The following is a 20,796-nucleotide window of genomic DNA, read 5'->3' on the forward strand; positions in this document are numbered from 1 at the left end:
AACAAAAGAGCCAGGACTCAAGATTACAATTTGGAAGTATATTGTATTAGCCCAGCTAATGGAGAACAAGGATCTAGTAGCTATACCCCAGGGGGACAGGGTGAGTGGTCAATATCCACCCAAGTTGGGTGGCTTTTGGTGCCCAGAGCACCAGGCAGAGGCCTGAGGTCCTCTGGAGGAATGGAAGCCCACCAGGTGCCCCTGGCTTGGGACAGATCCCAGGGCGCCAGCAGGGCCAACAGGCAGCAGAGGGGAATGGCGAAAGCAGGAGCTCATCTCTCGGGTCTTCTGGTCCACCCCAGCCTCCTTGGTCTTTTGTCCGCCAAGTGTGTGAGGGTGCGGTGGCTGTCGAGAGCAGAGATCACACAGCAGAAACAAGAAGCTGCAGTGAGTGATCTTGAGACCCAGGAAGAGGGCCACCAAGGATGGGGCTTGAGAAGGGAAGCATAACAAAGCATGGGACAGTGGGGTGGCCCAGGACAGAAGAGTGGGGGAGCAGAGACAGGACTGTGCAGGATAATGTAGGCATTCTGGATTCTCCTCTCTGAGGGTTCCATGCCCCAGGAAAAGCCTTTTCGTGTGATCTACACTTTGCTTTGCTCCTAGGAGCAGAAAGTGAGGGCCTTTGGTGTGCACAGAGCAGGTGATTTCCCCAGTCCAGACAGGCGTCCAGAGGGTAGAAGTCCCCAGGTGTGAAGCAGAAGGTGAGAACTTAGGAAGGCAGGGGCACACCGTTACCCCCTCAGCACTGCATGAAAGCTGGACTTGAGGCCTGTGTGAGAGGGGAGAGCCCCCCCACCAGGACCCTGGCCCGGGGTGGGATTGCATCCAGGGGTTCCTGGGGACAGCTCTCCTCAGGCACAACTATGAGAGAATAAGAGAAGCAGATTAGGCAAAGGGAAGTTCTCACCCGCCAGGCAGTGACAACAGAGGCCTTGCCAGTCTTACAGGAGCTGGGACAACCCTTTAGAGATGTCCCAAACTGAGGCAGGGGTTGGACTTTTGATCCCCACGTGGGCCAGTCCCTGAATGCCAGCTGCCCAGGGAAGGTACTTACCTTAGACAAAGCAGCTCCCTTCAGCTGAGGGCAGTGCCCAGAGGGGTGTCAGGCGTGGTCCAAACGCAGGCACACTCCCAGCGCCTGGGGGATGAGTGTCAGGGTCCCTAGGCAGGCGGCCCAGAGCAGGCACAGCAGCAGGCAGAGTGGTAAGACCGTGGGCATTCTGCCCCGGTGGCAAGTGTGTGGGGAGTGTGACAGCTCTTCTCTGTGCCGTGTCTCAGATGGTCTGGCTCTGAGCGGCTGGGGTCCGCGTGGGCAGGACTAAGGACTGAGGCTGGTCAGGTCAGTAGGCTGTGTGAATTTTGTTCTATGGTATGTTGGACGGCTCTGTTATAGCTTTCAAGGGTTAGGACTGGGCTGTTCAGTGATAAACTGGACAGAGTCCAGACGAGAGTGACCAGAGGCTGCTCTGTCATTTGGCAGGCCTGGGGAAAGCGCCCAGAGATGTTCAGTCTAGAGAAGGAGAGGGGAAGGGAGGACCTGTGAATAACTATAGCAAGAAAGTTAGCTTTGCTTGGTTTCACTCCAGAAAGCCAGACCCAGGACTAATAGATACGAATTAGAAGGAAGCAGTTTTTTAATTCAAATAAGGAAAGTGTTGAATGCTTAACACGAGCTCAAAATAGAATACTCTGCCTGGGGAGGCAGCAAGTATCCTGTCTTCTGAAATCTCTGGAATTTGGGACCTAAGGCTCACAGTGGTTCAGTGGACATGCGGTGGTGGGTTTGCAGCGAGGAATTCGGTCTCTTGGTGCTGGATTTAGCAGTCACCTAAAACCCAGTATTTCCCTGATGTCTGTGATCATCTCAACATTCCCCCAAAGGCTCCAGCCTGTCCGCTTTCAGCATGATGGCAACCTCACTGTGCCAGGCAATGCTTCTCATTTCTGCATGGTTCTAATGGAGGTAAAGGCCTTCCATTTCATTTTCCCCAGAGCCATGCTTACCATCCCCCATCACTTACACCAGAGAGAGAGGAAATCAAAAGCCAAATGCTGCAGAATGGCATTTTCAAACACTCCATTCTCCGTGCTGTCGGTACTGAACAATCACTGGGCCCCAGCCTTTGTTCCCGGCTTCTGTACCAGCAGTGTGGAGGGAGAATAAAGACCCCATCTTGGAGAATGCTGAAAGACCCCAGAAATTGCAGAGTTTTCACGGTATCAATGAGGCACGGAGGACAGCCCCCGTCCGCTGTTGCGTCTTTCTCTATCTTGCCTCTGGCTGGGCCGTACAATCGCGGGACTTCCTCAAGTCTCCACTGGCAGTTGGCTTGACAGAATGGATTACGCTCCGGCTGGAACATTCTATAGTGGCACCATCCAATGGGGGCAGGCCCAGCAGCTGTCATTTGTGTGAGTGGATTTGAGCCTGGTAGGAGATGCGGGAGGGACAGCCACGGGGATCTGAAACCTTTTGTTAGTCCAGAGGCCCGCGGCTGCCCAACCACTGGGCCCAAGTCCAAGGTCAGAGTGAGTACTTTCCAGGGTTGAGCACGCGTGCGAGGAAGGCCTGTGCGCCCTGCGCAGGGGCACTGAGAGGCAGGAGGTCGGAAACGTATCTTGAGCTGATGCGTGAGTTGCCTTCAGCAAAACCTGGCCGAGGCAAGGAAATCTTCCCCAAGCCCAAGTCAGAAAAAGTTTGGGGGAGAGACTGACCAACCACAAAAATCTGTGAATTTTATATGTCTGTGAATGTTTTTCATAGGAAAGATAAGGGCTGTGAGTGCAGAATGAGTTAATGCTGCCAAACGGATTAAGAGGAATAAAAATGGTGTTTACAAATATACTAGGGGAAAGAAGCACTTGGGAAAAATAGGTCCATAAATAAGTAAAGGGGATTGAAATCTACTGTGCGTCTAACAAAACTGAGGTGCCGAATTGCTTTTTCCTATCTTTTACATGAAAAATAACAAGAAAAAGCAGGGGGCTGTGATGATTTTCAGTGGGAGGCTGTAACCGTGAGGCAGGGAGAGGAGCCCCGTGGGGATGCCAGGGGCACTGGAGGGGCTTCTTCAGGGGCTCCTCATGACCCCTGGCCTGGCCCAAGTTCTGCTTCCTGATCTGCCACTTGTCAGCCCGGCCAGCCCCACCCCAGGCTTGAACTTCTGGGTCCTTGATGCATCAGCTACAGGGAACCACTTGCGTTATTCAGCAAAGTCCCTTCTTAGGCTCTTTCCCATTCCTGGACTGGCACACACCACCTCCCCCACCCCTGCCATCATCAAACCTCACCTGTCCCAACACCACCCTTCCTCCTCCTCCATTTTGCCACCCTGGAAGGGTCCAATCTCTGCTCTTTTCTAGTCTCCTTTCCAAATTCCACCTCCTCCTTATCAACTCTGGAGCTTTTCCTGTTTGCCCTCAGCTTCACCACACGCTTTTCCAAAACCCCATTGCTCCCTTCCCTATATGCATACATATAATTCTCCCTCTAGATCGTGAACACCTTATGATCTAGGCCAGGTCTTTGAGCTTTGGATTCTGGGCATCCGTCTCAGTGCAGGCAGAAAGCAATGCTATTGTTCTCCCTCCAGGCTGCAAATTAGGATCTCCTTGGATGTACTGAAATATAACTGTGGACACACCCCACTCAGACCTATTAAATTAGACCTCTCTTGGGGTTGACCCTGGGGGTGGTGTGGTTGGTGGAAACTCCCAAGGTGATTCCGATGCCCAGTGAGGCTTCACAGCACTAGTACATTCTCAAAGTGTGATCCCAGGCCAGCAGCATCAGCCTCTCCTGAAACCCTGTTAGAAAACCACGTTCTCCATCCCACCCCAGATCTCCCGGATCGGAAGCTCTGAGGTGGGGTCCAGCAATTGGAACTGTAGCAAGCCCTCCGGGGGATCCGGAAGCACGCTGCCGCTGAGAGCAGCTGCTGTTCCAGACGCATGCCGATTAGCAATCACTGAATGCGATCGGAGAAGAAGTCACCCTGTTGTATCTGCCCTCGGTCTGCATGGCTGTCACTTCTTCCCAGTATACATGCAACTGATAAAGCCACTGGTTTTGGAATCTTGCATTCTGTCTTCCTCCTCTTGCTTCCTCCTAGGAATCAATTAACCCATTGATTTATCTGGTTCCTCCCTTAGAATGTAGGCTCTTAAGGAAAGGGGCTTTGTCTTGACTTTGCTTCCCCACTGATGAGTGCGGGTTTGACACCTCGTAAACCCTCAGTCTTTCTTTGCTGACTACATGAATGAAGAAACATACACAATGATTGTCCTTCTCACAAATGCCTCTGTTCGCCAGTATCTTCCAGTTCTCCTTAATTTTAGGTGATTACCAGCAAGGCCAATCCTTGATGGCAGCATATTTTATTTTATTTTTTATTTATTTAAAAGGTTTTATTTATTTATTTGACAGACAGAGACCACAAGTAGGCAGAGAGGCAGAGAGAGGGGGGGAAGCAGGTTCCCTGCTGAGCAGAGAGCCCAATGCGGGGCTCGATCCCAGGACCCTGAGATCATGACCTGAGCCGAAGGCAGAGGCTTAACCCACTGAGCCACCCAGGTGCCCCCGATGGCAGCATATTTTAAAAGCATCTCACCATTAAGCTTTTGAGCTCTGAAATTCTTCACACCCTCCTCGCCCCCTTTCCCTCCTTCCAAAGAATTTACTCTTTAACTTCCGTTTTTCAGTATCCACCAAATTCTTTGTCCCTCTCCCAGCTTTAAACATCTCCCCTGCCAGCCTAGATCTCACATGAAGCCATTTACGAAAATATTTCAGTCACCCTGAAATCCTTGCCCTTTTTTCCCCTGCCACTCCTGCCTGGCCCATTCCAAGCTTCATAGGGGGTTTCTGCCTGCTTCTCTGCTGCTTGGGGCTTCCTCAAGCTGGAGAATCCCAAAGACAGTTGCTGATACGTATTCATTTTAGAATTCTAACCAGAGACTCAGAACAACATCACAATCTCCTTACTCATCTTTCATCACGGGCCAGTCTTTGCCTGGTGTCAGGCAGCCAGTTCCATCCTGGCTCTGACTCTCAGCCTCTGGCCTCAGATCTAATTTTGCTTAGTTGGAGCCCTGTGACCCAGGCTCCTTACTTTCCCAGGTCTACTTCAGTCTGTCCTCCTCTTTGCCTTCTCTCTCCTGTGTTGAAATGGGTGTGTCCTCAGCATCACCGCTAAACTCTCTGCCCCGATTTGTCCTTCTGACTCATCCTGTTTTCCGTAGAGTCTTGCTCTAGCCAACTCTCTCTTGTGTCTCCTGTCATACCTGGCCATCTTCTAACCCTTATTCAAATGTCAGGTGATCCCTTGACCAGATTATCTCTCCATATAATTTTTCTCATGTACTTTGCTTGCCTCAATTTCTTAAGGGAAGTATTTACATATTTTGTCTCTGCTTTTGTTATCGGTGAGTGATGTTGTTATAATTATGACCTTGAAACGTTAAACTCAGTCTGGCGATCACGCTCTTGTGCCCTCCCTCCCCTCTCTCACGCACAAACACCACACACTAGGCATTGCTCTTTCTAATGTCACCTACTTTTGCTTCTTTGTATTCAGCCCATCATTCATTCATTCCCTGTGCCTCCTGCCCACCCCTCCCCCATGCCCCAGGAGCATGTTGCTGTGTGTTTGGCTCTGCCACCAGCTGCAGAAACCATGGGGACTCCTGCCCTCAGGGGATGCATCCTGTGGTGGGGAAGGCACCATGAGAAGGGCGGAAACAACCACATCACAGAATACTTGCGGACCGTGAAAAGTACAGCGAAGGAAAATCAGGGCTAATCAAGGATGAGTGAATGGAGGGAGGGCAGGGTTACTTGAAATCTGGAGCCTTGGAGGCTGTGTTGGCTTCGAAACTGGGAGATGAGAGGGTGCCAGCCAGAGCAGGAGGAAGGTCAGGCTCTCCGGGGCTAGCACACCTAGGATGATCCTGGCCTGTGGCAGGAATCTTTGATCCCCTTAATGTGGTGTAGTAGGCAGGGTGGGGGAGGCTACTGCAGAAGTTGGCAAGCCAGAGATGGGCTGGTGGGGGTGGGGGTGGGTGGAGAAAGTGAGGGAGAGGTGGGGGTGCTGGGGGGGTGAGGGGGTGGTTGGAGGAAGTAAGAGGGTCAGGTCATACAGGGGCACCTTGAGGGCCAGGACAGGAATTTAACAGAGGGGTGGGGCTTGAGCCCATTTGTATGTAAGCCTGGGGCTTAACCCTCTCCCTCTCAGCCAGGTTGTCCTTGACCACACACCATCAAGGACCACCTTCCTTCCTTTGGAGCTTTCTTCTCGGCTGTGATTGTATATTCCTGAGTATAAACTCCATGAAGCAGAACCTCACCATCTTTGCTTTTGTTCGCATCCGTATCCCCAGAACACAGAGCTTGGCCCACGCCAGCTGCTGAATACATATTTGCTGAATAAATGGCTGGATGAATGAGTGAATGATCTCACCTCATTTATCTTCTGTAGAGGTTTGGCGATTTAACTTCTCTGAGCCTCAACGATCTTATCTCTGAAATAGGGATGAATGGGGAGAGTAAATGTTTGATCAGCGGTATGTGGCTCTTCCAGCTCTCCTGCCCCCCGTCCTGATTTGCACTCCCGCTCTCCATCTCTGTGCTCCCCTCTCTGGGAAACGCCAGCTCTGCTTATCTCACTATCCGTTGCCCATCTGGCTTAAGCTTATGGTTAAAACTCAGCCTTTCCAGTCCTGAGTCTCACGGAGAGGCAGGTGTGTGTGCTTGTGGGTGTGGATTAGCCCTTCCAGCCGGGTCGCTCATGGTGGAGGTGACACACCGAGGTCCTAGCAGGAGCTGTAGTGTCTGAGCACCATGCTTGAGCCCTGGCACTGCCACATGTTAACTGTGTGAGGTTGGCTAACATTATTGAACATTCCTGAGCCTTGCTTTCCCCATCTGTGAAATGGGATTACTATAACGCTAATGCCTCTGGGTTTTTCTGAGAATAACGTGAAAGTCAATGAACTTGGCTCATGGACTGCCGGTCAATGCACAATAAATAACAGCTTTTACTTGCTGTGTCCTAAAAATTGACAAACAAAATGCCATGGATTGTTTACTTGTCATTCTTACCAGAGTGCAATAGAGGACAGGGACCCAGCCTTTGATCTGTGTGTCCCAGGGCACTGCATTGTGTCTGGCTCATCAGAGGGACCTACTAACTGGTTGAGGAATGACTCACTACATTAATGAAGCCCTTGATGGCAGAGAACATGTATTAATCATTTTCTGTGTCCTTCGATAGTGTTTAGCAAACTGTCGTTTTTTTTTTTAAATGGCACTTGGTTAATTAATATTTTTCAAGTAAATAATTAAAGGAATATGTGAGTGAGGGATTGAATTAATAACAAAACTTGCTAAATATATGGTGAACTGAAACAAATTAGTAGATAGGAAAGGACTTTGGGGAAGGGGTACAAGCTCTAAATAAAAGTCCTTGATGGATATTGTGATTCTTCTCTGGCTCATTTACATTGTCATAAAGCCATGGAATCATAGGAATAGAAGGAATCATAGGAATAGAAGAAGCTGCCTCTTCTCCTGCACATTCTCTGCATCTTATCTTTCCTTCTGTGTTCATGCTGTTGGCTGCCCTGCCTTTTCACCGGAACCGAACGTGTGTGTGCCTGTGGAGGAGGAGGGAACCCCAGGTTGGCCCCCTCCTTTGTACATGGAGGTCACACTCAGCGGTGAACAGGTGTCGATCTATTTTTCGCGCAGAGTTGGATTTGCACAGATCCATTCCCAAGCTCAGGTCTAGTTGATCTCTGAGCAAAGACGGGTGTCCAGGGACACGAGGCACAGGCTGTGCCCATGGACTGGAGTAAGCGAGACTAACAAGCTTTCGGGAGGATTGAACTTGAGAACTTGGCTGCACCGGCCCAGGGTAAAAATCAACCGAGCCTTTAGATTCAGAGTCCAGAGAGAAATGGAGGAAGGGAACTTCCATTTAGAAAGTGACAACTGTATTTCAGTTATTGTACTGAAACCATATTTATTCATTCATTTAATCTGCCTACAGCCCTGTAAGTAACAGACAGCTATTTTCATCATCATTGCAAGTTAGTTAAGTATCTGGTCGGTTTCACAGGACTGGCAAGGAGCTCAAATCCAGGCCTTACTCTCCCGTGGAGAGCTGAGTCCAGAGCCCATCCACAGAATCCGGGCCGTGGGGTGGTTTGTGGGAATGATGGAAGGCCCGATGGTGATTTACTTTACAAGGGACCCTGCTCTCCAGGTCTCTGTTCTTCAGGACTGTTTTCAGGATCCAGAGCAGCTGGCACGAGGTCAAGGGCGGGGGAGCCATCTTAGGTCTGGCCAGCCGTCTGACTCCCCTATCCCCAGAGCAATTGCTGCAGCCGGCTGTGGCAGAGTGTGCAAGTTTGTGAACGTGTGTACACGCGGAGCAGGGGCACACATGTGTCTGTGGGGGGAGGAGCATATGTCCCCATTTATGAATGCAAGAAAATCTCAAAGCTGTATAATACTCTTTTAATGGAAATGTTGATCCACTGAAGCCAAAATGACTTGACAGTTTTTAGAAAAACCAAATGTACATCTTATAGAATTGTAATGAGATTTGGGATATCTTAATTCATCAATACAAGGGACAGGAAAGAACTCAATATGCTTCATCTCTCATTATTATTCCAAAATGTAAGGGTGGGTTCCAGTGAATTCCCAGGCTATGTTGCAATTCCTGTTCTTATGGCGGTCGTACTTTATGGCATGCCAGACTCCTTCCTAAAGATTGGTTGGGAGAGCGAGTGGGCACATAGTGGGCCAGTGATTCTCAGCCTCTTGTGTGCTTTGCAATCACCCACCTAACTTTTTGTTTTTTTAAAGATTTTGTTTACTTATTTGACAGACAGAGATCACAAATAGGCAGAGAGGCAGGCAGAGAGAGAGGAGGAACCAGGCTCCCCACTGAGCAGAGAGCCCGACGCGGGGCTCCATCCCAGCAACCTGGGATCACGACCTGAGCCGAAGGCAGAGGCTTTAACCCACTGAGCCACCCAGGCGACCCCCGCCCCCAACGTTTTAAAACTACTGATGGTTGGCTTCATCCTCGGTATTTGAAGGGAGAACAACTAAAGTTTGAGAACCACGATGCCCATGTGTGGGTTGAATCTGATGTACCCCAAAGCTGGAGAGTCCTTCTGCGAATTGTTATTTATGAAAGATGCAAGGATAAAAAAGTTTCAGTGTCTGGGTCCACAAGAGACCATTGAAAGAGGAAGACGGATGAATGAGCGGCTTGAAGACCACTTGGTGTAGGCAGAACTGTCCTACACAAACATAGCAAGGGAGTGGGTAATTCCTCCCGGGTGCCGCAGTTAGCATCCGGCCCTCCTGTCACCGCCCTGGGAAGCTGGGGGTGGGCAAGCCAGCCCGGTAGCCAGGCGGCGGCGCTTCCAGCAGAGCCGGGCTGTCTGGGTACATTTCTCTAACATCTCTGTGCCTGTGATGGGGGAGGGGAGCAAGGTACAGGAGGAAACACAGGTGGTGCCCTCTGTGGCAACACTCACCTGTGCCCCTTGCTGGCTCTGCGACCTTGCACAGCTTGCTTAGCCCTGCTGAACCTCTGCCTGCCCTTGCAACATGGGGATAGTCACCACCAGGCCGGATAACTCTACGGTTGATTGTGAAATGATGGTTGTGTGTGTAGCACTGAGCACAGTGTCTGTCCAGCATGGGGCGGGTGTTTAAGAAATGGCAGTTACCGTTACCAGCTTTTTCTGTCCCATCCAAGCATTCTTCCTATTACTTTCTATAATCCTTGATCTCAGAATATATAAGGGAACTGCAGGTCTGCACCAGCTTTCTCCATCTGAGGGCGGATGGACTCTGTGTCTGCCTTCTGGGAGGAGCCCTGGGTTACAGAAGCGGACAGACATTTATCTTTCTCTCCATAAGGCACGTGGTCAGGGTCAAGGTACTGCTGTCCTGAAGTCCTGCATGACTTCCGGTCCATGCTAATGTACCCTCACTTCCCTTACCCCTGAAATGCTTTGCGTTGACGAAAAGTTTAAGCGTGGATTCTGTAGTTGTGTGTGTGTATGTGTTTGTGTGTGCATCGGGCAGTATTCTAAGGAGACACAGAACCAGGAGCCTGTAGATACAAATATAGAAAAAGATTTGTTATAAGGAACCGGCTCGTGTGATTATGGAAGCTGACAAGTCCCAAGACCGGGAGTCAGCAAGCTGGAGACCCAGGAGAGCCAATGGTTTAGTTCTAGTCTGAATCCAAAGGCTGAGACCCCGGATAATGGATGCTGGAGCTCCCGTTTGAAGGCCAGCAGGCTTAAAACTGAAGAAAAGGCCAGGTTTCAGTTCAAGTCAAAAGGCAGGGAAAGAAATGATGTGTGAGTTCAAAGTCCATCAGGCAAGCGGAGCACTCTCTAACTCAAAGGAAGGTTAGTTAGCGTTTTCGTTCTGTTCACTCCTTCACTGGATTGGGTGAGGCCCACCCACATAAGGAGGGCCACTTGCTTTACTCAGTCCACTGATTGTGATGTTAATCTCATCAGAAACACTCTCACAGAAACACCTGGAATAATGATGGGCCAGATATCCAGACACACTGTGGCCAAGTCAAGGTGACACATAAAATTAACCATCAGAGTGTGTATTTATCTGTATTGCCACTTTCTTGGCCAGGTTGTATCCTTGAATTTTGTTCATTACTGTCATTTTACTCACAATTATCATTTTCAAAATCATTTCATGTATTTCTAAAATTTCTTCAGGAAAAACCCTTTCCAAAATTTAGAACCAGCACTCCCAGTAATATGTGATTAGTAACAGCTAGCATTTATTCAGAACTTACCACATATCAAGGGTCATTATAAGTAATTTGCATGTATTTTTAGATCATTGAATCTTCAGCAGTTGATGAAGTAGGTATTATTATCCCATTTTACAGATGAGAAAACTGGGCCACAAAGAGGCAGGAATGGTGCCAGTTTTCCACTGTTTCATCTTTCACTGAGATAATCTCTGTAAATCACACACATGTGCAACATGTAGAATAAAAACTGCAAAAAAAGCTGATGGAAAATGAATAATCAAAGATTATCAATGGTCTGAGGTTTATTTATACACAGTTGGCTCAACAGTGTACAGCTAAAATATGCTATACCTCGTGATTTTCATTCTCCCTACCAACAAACTAAGACTTTAGGGCACTCTTACTTGCTTGAGGTCCTAGTGTCAGAAGGGAGTTTGGATTTGTGAATTCCAACTGGGGCTCCTTCCCGTATGTCCCGCTGCCTAGAAGATGCCGAAAGCTTAGTTGGGACAGTCGCATTCTAGATGGAACACATACTGTTGGTGCCTAATTGCTGGGAGGAGGGCCAGGTCATAGGCAAGAGGCAGGTTGGTGATTGGATGTGGGAGTGCAAGCTTTTAATCCGATTGCCTCTGTTTTCTCAATTCTGTAGGATGCACAGCGTTAGCCGAGGGTAAGGATGGGGGAGGAGGTGTTGGAGGTTTTGAGGAGAAAGAAGAAGCTTTGAAATAGGATCTTAGAGAGTGGGAGAGTGAACAGACAAGGGAAAACGTAGTGTGATGTAGGTGGTATTCAGAGACCACTCAAGGTCAGTGGTGTGGGATTTAAGACAAGACCAGTCAGCGTGGTTGCCAACTGCATCATGTGTAGAAGGACAGAATTGGAGCCATGGGGTCGTTGAATGTAACCAGTGCTGGGCTATCTTAGACACTCAAATATGGTGAAGCGGAGGAGGGGCGAGAGAGCTGAGGTTACACGAAAGGGTGTGAATTTCTGGGCCACAGAATTTAATCTAAGGTAGGAGTGGAGAGAATGCATGAGGTTGGTGAAGGTCAGTATAATGGTTGTTGGATAAATGGATTTCAGGTCTCAGGAGGGTAGAAAATTCTGGTGTTAGGAGGTATGATCCGGGAAGGTAGGAGGTGGTGGTCAGGTATTAGGGTTCTTGAAACTATGACCAGGGAAGGGTTGCGTAGGTTGGTAGTCTGGGCTTTACCGTGAGTGTGGGGGGCGGAGGACAGGGTCATTTAAGAAAAGTCAAGGTGCTGAACGGTTTGAGAATTGAAAGGATCATCTTAATGGCTACTGAAGTCAACAAAAACCAAGGAGGAGTGTCAGAGAGGACAGTGAGCCAGACTCTGAAATGTGGGGGGAAGTTGGGGGCGGGTGGTGTTAACATGAGTGGAGCCAGTGGATAGAATGCGCTGATGGCAGGAATTAATGACCTTGGCCAAGGGCACAGGGTTAATCAGTAGTAGAGCCGGGTTTTAAACCTACTCCATCTGCCGCCAGAGCCACACTCTTGGCTGCTTAGCTACTTACTGACAAATATGGTATTCTGCTGCATTAGAAACTTCCAAATAATAGATGTTAAATAATGAATAAAGTCACGTCAATATTTCATTTTTCTTTACATGAGATTTACGTGCTTAAACATAACATGAGTTTGTAAAACACACCATGGTCATCATGGTTTGTTTGTTTTTGAGAGAGAGGAGGGGCGGGGCAGAGGGAAAGAGAATCTCAAGCAGGCTCCATGCCCAGTACAGAACCCAGGCAGGGCTCGATCTCACAACCTTGAGATCATGACTTGTGCGAAATCAAGAGTCAGACACTTACTGGACGGCACCACCCAGACACCCCCATCACGGTTTATTTATTTTTATTTTTAAAAGATTTTATTTACTTATTTGACACAGATTGAGAGAGTACAAGCAAGGGGAGCAGCAGGCAGAGGGAAAGGGAGAAGCAGGCTCCCTGCAGAATATGGAACCCGACACGGGGCTCCATCCCACAACCCCAGGATCATGACCTGAGCTGAAGTCAGGCACTCAACCGACTTAGCCACCTAGGCACCCTGTGGTTTATTTTTTAAAAATGTACTGTTAGCAATGCACTTTTCTGGTCATCCCATGGTAATGTTAGTTGTAATGACATTAATTAGTATTGGTTGACTCTGTTCTGTGGGGCAGGCGCTGGGCTAGTGTAAACACGTTCGTTTATATACAAGTCTAGATACTATTTTCTCCCCATTTCACAGATGACGATCCTGAGGCTGAGAGAAAGGAAGCACTTTGCCTGACATTGCAGGCTATGGTGGACTGCGTCCTCTGGGACTCGGACCTGGGTCTGGCCTCCTTTGTCACATAGTCTAGGGCTCTGTGACGGTGCTACACTGGACAGTGAGGGGAGAGCAGAAAGGATGGCTCAGCTCTTTATATCTGATGAAGGGAATAGCAACTGAATATATAATAAATTGATTTGATGTATAGGTTTGATAAAGGAAAGTGTGCTTTATATAACAAGGGACATAACCTAGCCTTGGAGCCCGAGGGAAGGTCTATTTTGAGAGGTGATTTTTAAGCCAGACTTGAAAGAGTAGTCTAAGTTATCATGTTGGTGGGAGGGAGAGAAATTTCAGGTAAAGAAACATCTGGGGCACCTGCTGGCATATTTGGTTAAGCGTCTGACTCTTGGTTTTGGCTCAGGTCATGATCTCAGGGTAGTGAGATCGAGCCCTGCATAGGGCTCTGTGCTCAGCTGAAGACTGCTGGAGGTTCTCTCCCTTTGCTTCTGCCCCTCCGCCCACTCCCACTCTCTCTAGTTCTAATATAAATAAATTTTTAAAATCTTTATTTTTTAAAAATATTTTATTTATTTTTGGGGGGGCGCTTGGCTGGCTCAGTGGGTTAAAGCCTCTGCCTTCAGCTCAGGTCATGGTCCCAGGGTCTGGGATCGAGCCCCTCCTCTCTCTTGGCCTGTCTCTCTGCCTACTTGGGGTCTCTGTCTGTCAAATAAATAAATAAAATATTTAAAGATTTTATTTATTTTTAGAGAGAGAGACAAAGCATAAGCAGGGGGAGCCCCAGAGGGAGAGGGAGAAGGAGACTCTCTGCTGAGCAGAGAGCCCGATGTGGGGCTCGATCCCAGGACCCGGCCGCACATGACCTGAGCTGAAGGCAGACGCTTGACCAAACTGAGTCATCCAGGTGCCCCTTAAAATCTTTATAGAAAAAGGAAAGAAAAGAAACAACATTGGCAAGGGTCCCCAGGCCCTAAGGCATCCTATAGGAACATCAGGCCTCATTATCCTTATTATTTAACTTCCGACAAAGCCTGAGGTTTAGCAGATAATCTAGGCTTCTGTCATTCCAGTACTTAACTTCTCCCAGAACTGGTCCTGATTGTGAAGACGGTAGCACGCAGTAATCTCCCCTTCTTATCTTTAGGATAAATGGAGGCATAGAAAGTTTCAGCCAACAGCGTAGCTGGATAGTCATTTTTACCATTTTTCTCTTCACCTTTTTTTCCTGAATATCTTGCAAACTACCTTTCTCCAGAAGCATTTTTTAATGAACCTCTGTTCTTCCTTTGTTGCACTGTTCCCTGCTTGCAAATGCGTTTACCGAGCTAAGGAAAGGAACATTTGCTCAAAAGCTGTCACATTACATATGGATATCGTATTCTCAACCAGGACCCCATAGTGTAGCTCTGGCTGGGCTGAAACTTCACAGACTCTGCTTCCACTGGAAACTTAGCTGAATGTGGGCCAGAGGCAAACTTCAAAGGATGTGCTTTTATTTAACTATGTATAGATTATTTTCATTTCTAAAATGCTCTCTTTAGCGACAGGTAGAGACATATATAAGTTCAAAAGAAGCTCTTGGTTTCTGTAAGCCCATCACAATGTGCCTTACTCATCAATGCATCAGAACATCTCTCTCTCCACACTGAAGTGTAAACACACCCCCCCACACACATGTATGTGTTCTCTCTGCTCTCTCTATCCCCTCTGCCCCTTCCTCCCTCTCCCTCCCTCCCTTCTATTTATCTATCCATCTATCTAGCTATCTCTATTTCCCTTCTCCCTCCCAGGTGATGAGGCTTGAGTTCTCTACAAGGAAGCCCAACACCAGACATGCTGACCAAATGCTTTCAAGCCCCATTTCTAGGTGCCACTGTTAGGTAGAAAGCAGCGCTTAATCCAAAAGCCAGCTTTGAAACACTCCGGTCCACCAGGTCTCTCCCTGCCCTACAAGAGCTAGTGTGAAGGGACCGTCCAGTCATGCTGACCATACAGAATGTTCACTCGCTCACTTATGTCTCGGTTCCCTGGTGGAAGAAATGCCCAAAGACCCAGGCAGCTCAAGTCAAGGCCACGGTCAACTTCTGGCCCAGCCCAACACCAAGACCAAAGGGGAAAAGCCCATGATGGCTGATGTGTCTTGGGAAAGAAGAGGAAAGCCTGAGGAGAGAAGCTGAAAGTCTGGGAGTTGCCCGTGCTGAGGAAAGATTCTGTGTAAACTGTGGGTATAGTGTGAGATGGGGAGAGAGGAAAAGGCAAGGCAAAGACGACTAACCATTCTCAGCATCCCCAGTTTGTGTGTGTGTCCCACTTGCTGCCATGTCTCCGTTACTACGGGGCTTGTCTGCGGTAGGGGTGATGCTCTCGCTTGAGGTCATGGGTTCCACCCGGTTGTCATGCTGGCCTGTGATTGCCCCAGAATCTAGGCCATCTGTAGCTGCCCCCGTGGGGCAGTCCTCAGAGTCTTGATTGGTCAGAATGAAGAAATTAACCAACAAATAAACTCTGTTCTGACTTCTGATGCTGCTAATGTTCCTCAGTGAAGAAGCTGTGACTGGCGTGCCCAGCACAGGACAGAATATTGGAGGCCACGCATCCAAGTTGGAGTCAAGAGAGTGATGTTTCCTTGCAGCTGTGGGGTTCAGCCTCATGCCCCACACCCGGCCCGATGCCATCCTTGAACAACTCCACAGCCTCGTGCTCTCTCCACAGAACTCATATTGGCACAGCCTGCTCAGGGATGCCCCCCACTTCTGATGGAGGCCGCACTCTTGCCCCCCACAAGCAGATAAGAAGCTGAGGTGGAAATTATTATTCTCTTTGACACTCATTCCCCACCCCCAGCTTGAGCCCCAAAACCCAAATGGGAGTTGCTTCTCCTTAAGATGCCTCTTTCCTTCCCCAGCCCCAGAGTTGGTTCTGGTGGTTTCTCTGACTCAGGGCATGTCAAGCAGTTCCTCCATGAGCTACGTTTTCCAAATGAGGAAGGGGCGCATCCCCTCTGTGGTCTGAACCTATAAAGACATGAGCCACAGCCAAAGGGGGCCGCGTCTCCTCCATGTGCTTTAGCCATTCTGAGGGAATAAAACCTAAAGGGTGAGAAACAAAGCAAAGAGAGGAGAGGGACCCTTGGAGGGCCGTGTTCCCACGCACCCCCATGGCAACATCCATTTCAGCGTGGATGTAGGACTCAGTGATGGGCTTCTGACTTGGACCTCTGCCCAGATGGCCCTGATACGGAGGCCTTTCCTCTGTCTGGTGGTCATGGATAACTCGGTTCCCAAGAATTTTTGGTGCTGTTAGGTCCTGCCCTTTATTGTGTTACCCCTGCGTTTTCCCATGTGGCCCCCTGTAGCTCACGTGCACCCGGCTCACTGCTGCCCTTTCCAGGCAACCCCCCCCCCCCCCCGGCTGCCCAGCATCCAGGATGAACGCTGTACCGCTGCGCTACCATCTAGCTTCCCTCCCGGAACTCCATTCCTCTTCCCGTTTACTCGTTCTTTTCTGTTTGCCTGGACTTTATGGGTTTCTTCAGAAAGACTATAGGTGCCTTTGAGGTAAAGAATCTTTCTATCCCAACTCCGGTTGCCTAGTAGCACAGTTCACACACAACAGGCCCTCCGTAAACATTTGCTAACTAACTCGAACAGGAATCCCCATCTCTTGGATGGATCACCCTTGACTGGTGGGAAGAAAATGAATAGATTCTCTTTTATTCCCTTGCTAGAGTGGGTGGCAACGCTCACCATTTCACAGGTTGCTCTGACCCCCTCTCTGTGTATTGAATGTCCATACTGTATCGTCACTGTCCTGTGAAGTGACGGCTGGGTGGGCGGTGTGGGGGGAAGGTGGAGTGTTGGTGTTCCCACGTTCATCATGACCTCCTCTCCAGGCAGCTCTCATATGTGTATAATCTGAGTTAAAGCCTGGTGTTGCCATCACATTTGGACCACAGCCCAGACACCTCTTCCTTTATAAAAATTAGGGAAAATGGGACGCCTGGGTGGCTCAGTTGGTTAAGCAGCTGCCTTCGGCTCAGGTCATGATCCAGCGTCCTGGATCGAGTCCCGCATCGGGCTCCTTGCTCGTCAGGGAGCCTGCTTCTCCCTCTGCCTCTGCCTGCCATTCTGTCCACCTGTGCTCGCTCTCTCTCCCTCTCTCTCTCTGACAAATAAATAAATAAAATCTTTAAAAAAAAATAAAAAATAAAAATTAGGGAATCTCCTTACTATAGTGTTCGTATTTGATTCGGGTAACTGATAAATTTAACTTTTTTAGCCAATGCTTGTAGGACACTCCCTAAATGTCAGACACTGTTCTGAACACTTAAGCTATATTAAATTGTTCCTCCTCATGACAACCTGGCCAAGCAGATAGAATTGTTATCATCAAACTCATTTTGCAGGTGAGGAAACGGGGACACAATGATTAAGGGACTTGCTCAAGATCACACTGTGATTGGTGGCGAAGTTGGAACTGGAAATAGGCAGGCTGGCTCCGGAACCCATGTCCTGATTTCTGTGCCCTGCTGCTTCTCATTGTGATTTGGGCAAGGTCTACCGTGCACATCTGTGCCCTTGGAATTTGAGTTGTCTTTCTCCATCTCCAGGCCCCTCGAGAACAGGAGGACACTTTGGTCTGACCTACCTAGCAACATGCTGGTGTGTGCTTAATCAGTGGGCTCATTGATTTATTACCTGTGGCTTGAATACAGGTTTATTTATGTCAATTACCAATGGCTTGAATACAGGTTTATTTATGTTATTCTACGCAGTTAATTGTTCACATTGTAATCAACGCCAGTCCTAAAATTTGGCTCCTCAAAATATATTTTCAAACAACCTAGGAACCAAGCCAAGAATTAACTCTAATTACACATTGTACCAGTTTTTGAGTGTCGGAGATGACTCGAAGGCAAAATGTGTGTTATTTAAAACTATTAAGCTGATAGTAAATAAAATGTGATTTTGCCCAACAGAGAGATAAAGGTACACATCCCTCTTTTTCTGTTGCCCTTTCTAGGTGTCAAGGATCATGTGGGACTTTTTTTCCCCTCATGACTTCTAGACTTTTTCTTGAATTAATACATAATTTTTAGCTGCCCATAAGCCACCACTTGCTGTTCAGCAAAAAAGAATCCTATTCAAACCCCTCTCTGTGGGTTCACCTCCAATAAAGAGAACAAACACGGAAAACACATGGGGGAGAGCTGTTTATTTGATGCAGGGGTTATTCATAATACAGTGTGGGGTACTTTTTGGAACCAATTCTAGTTGCTTCAGGGTATTTCTAAATTGAATTCCAGGAATAAAGTGTTTATAAATAGTAAGCATTAAAAAAAAGAATGCTTTCATCCCAGGCATTTCCTTCTGTAGTCTTAATGGCTTCCCTTGCAACTGTTAACTCTTTTGGCTAGTTAATTGGTTAACTAGTTGAGTTAAGTTGGCGGTGCTCAACCCTATCATACCCAACACCTTGTTTTATAATTAATTTTTTAACCCCATTTATAATCCTTACATGAAATTCATAAATAATAAAATCTACATATGCAAAATTTCAACTATAAATATAATGCCTTAACAGTGATTAAAAGAGAAATAAAAAGAATATAATTGGTAATGATAGACTAACCATTTTAATGTGTAAGTACTGTGGTAGTATTGTGATAGAAGAAATAATAAAGTCGACAGACATTTCCGCCTGATGTTGATTCACCGTAATGTAACATGTAGAGTAGTATATGATATACAATATATGTAAGAGCGATCTAGACTGATTCAGATGTGCCGTATTGATGACTCAAAGATCATGAACAGCATCATGGACAATGCTATCGTTTTCCAAACTTACCAACAACACTTGGTAAAATTTCTAATGATGTATCATCTTCCCTCGATGTACATGGTAGTTATGCAATGGAAGAATGTGTCATACGTTAAAACAGTACAAGCTGCTTTGTGCTTATATGTAAACGGAGTTACCATCTTGGCTCAGGTTTTCACCTATGTAAATGTGTAGCGAGACATTCAGTAGTTTGCAGGACATATGGAAATGCCTTGAGCTATCCTAAGCTATCCTAAGGATAGCTATCCTAAGCAGAGCTATCCTAAGCACTGTACTCTTCTAGCCTTTCTAGCCCGGCCCTCTAAATGCCAGCCGTGTCCTCCAAGCATTGTGTTATTGAAGAGCAACCATGAATGTCCCCAAATGCACTCTACTGGGTGATATCACCCACACAGATAACTACAAGGTTAGTTCCCAACATTAGCCCCAGATCATGATTATGTCAATTTATTCTGCTGACTCTTTCTGGTTCTTGAAAACCAAAGGCATGTCTACAGGAAAATCCTTAATACTTGGGTCAGTTTTGAGACTGAGTTCCATGGGGACAAGGACTCAGTTTAGGATGTACAGTATCTAGTACCCAACACAATCCCAGGCTTCACTAAGCCTAACTCAAATGAGTAAATATTTTTTGTTTTAGACATTTGGGTTAGTCAACAGATACCTACTGTTTAAGTGAAATAGTTTTGTTACTTTCAAGTACAGGTGACAAACCTAGAAGCTCACAAGGGAGACTTGTAGTTAAGAGTTATTTAAAAACACCATTTCAATTGTTTCTGCTTGAATGAATTACATAAAAATGTTTGAAAACATCTGGAACCTGTCAAAGACCCAGAATTGTCATGTCATTTTGAGTAGGGAAGGGGCACAGGTTGAGGACCCTGTGTGAGCTGTGGCTTTGGCCTAAGAGGTTTGCTTAATCTTCACAGTGGTCTGGAGGCAGCTGTTATTAACCCTATTTTTTTTTTTTTTTTTACCAAAGAGGAAATTAGATTCAACAAATGCTGTGGGAAGCAAATAAGCTTCCCACAGCAAGCCAGTGGGTCAACAGCAGAACAGGGTTTGAACCCAGAACTGTCTGATTCCAGAGGTTTCGTCTTTCCCAAGAAATCATGCTGCTCCTCTTTTTTTAAGTGAGGCAGAGCTAAGTGTCTGTCTGTCCTGTCTACATCAGAAGGGCCATGAATTACAGCTACACGAGGTCCACCTGAACATAATTTTGCTCTCTATGTACTAGTGTTTGTCATGTCAATTACAGCTCACTTTCCTAGTGGTTTGGTGACTTTTACCTCGATCCTGCTCTCAGTCTGGTTCCAGCATTCAGGATCTTGTGTGAGCTCCCACCAACGGGAGTCTGGAGAACAGGGATGAGGTATTCTCCGTTTCTGGGTCTCCAGGAACCAGCACAGTGCCTCTTGCACAAAGCAGATGTTTTCCAAGGGTATTTGTGGAGTTGATTGTAATTGAATGATTTTTCTCCTTTTAGGCCTTGGCCTTACACAATATTTCAGCGGGGCTTTGACCTGGTTTTGGGAGAACAGCCTTCTGATAAAATATTCAGGTAAGTGGCTGTCGAGGGACTTGCTTATGTATGTCTGCAAGCCCCATCCATGTCCCACTTCCCAGTGAACTTTCTCTCCTAGAGACAAAGGTATAACCGGAGAACCACGTTTAGCAGTTCTGCTCTCCTCATAACAAGAGCACCGGCCCCACACTCTTGCCTGGTGACACCATGGGGAAGTGGGAGAGCAGACAACTCTGGGACCTGGTTTCCTTCCTTGCCTGCTCTGTGAATCCTGGTAATCTACTTAACCCCTTGAAGCCTCC

General features: G+C 47.6%; 1 protein-coding gene across 2 annotated transcripts in view; it reads left to right on the top strand.

Moving 5' to 3' along the window:
• The window catches only part of ASTN1 (astrotactin 1), a 326,135-nt gene that overhangs the window by 186,326 nt on the left and 119,013 nt on the right, over window positions 1-20,796 (top strand). For both annotated transcript variants that reach the window (XM_047705323.1, XM_047705324.1), the window contains one exon: window positions 20,456-20,530. In XM_047705323.1, coding sequence (XP_047561279.1) covers window positions 20,456-20,530 — 75 coding nt within the window. The remainder of the gene's footprint in view (window positions 1-20,455; window positions 20,531-20,796) is intronic.

The sequence above is a fragment of the Lutra lutra genome, chromosome 15 (genome assembly GCF_902655055.1).
Source record: "Lutra lutra chromosome 15, mLutLut1.2, whole genome shotgun sequence".
Lineage (NCBI taxonomy): Eukaryota > Metazoa > Chordata > Mammalia > Carnivora > Mustelidae > Lutra > Lutra lutra.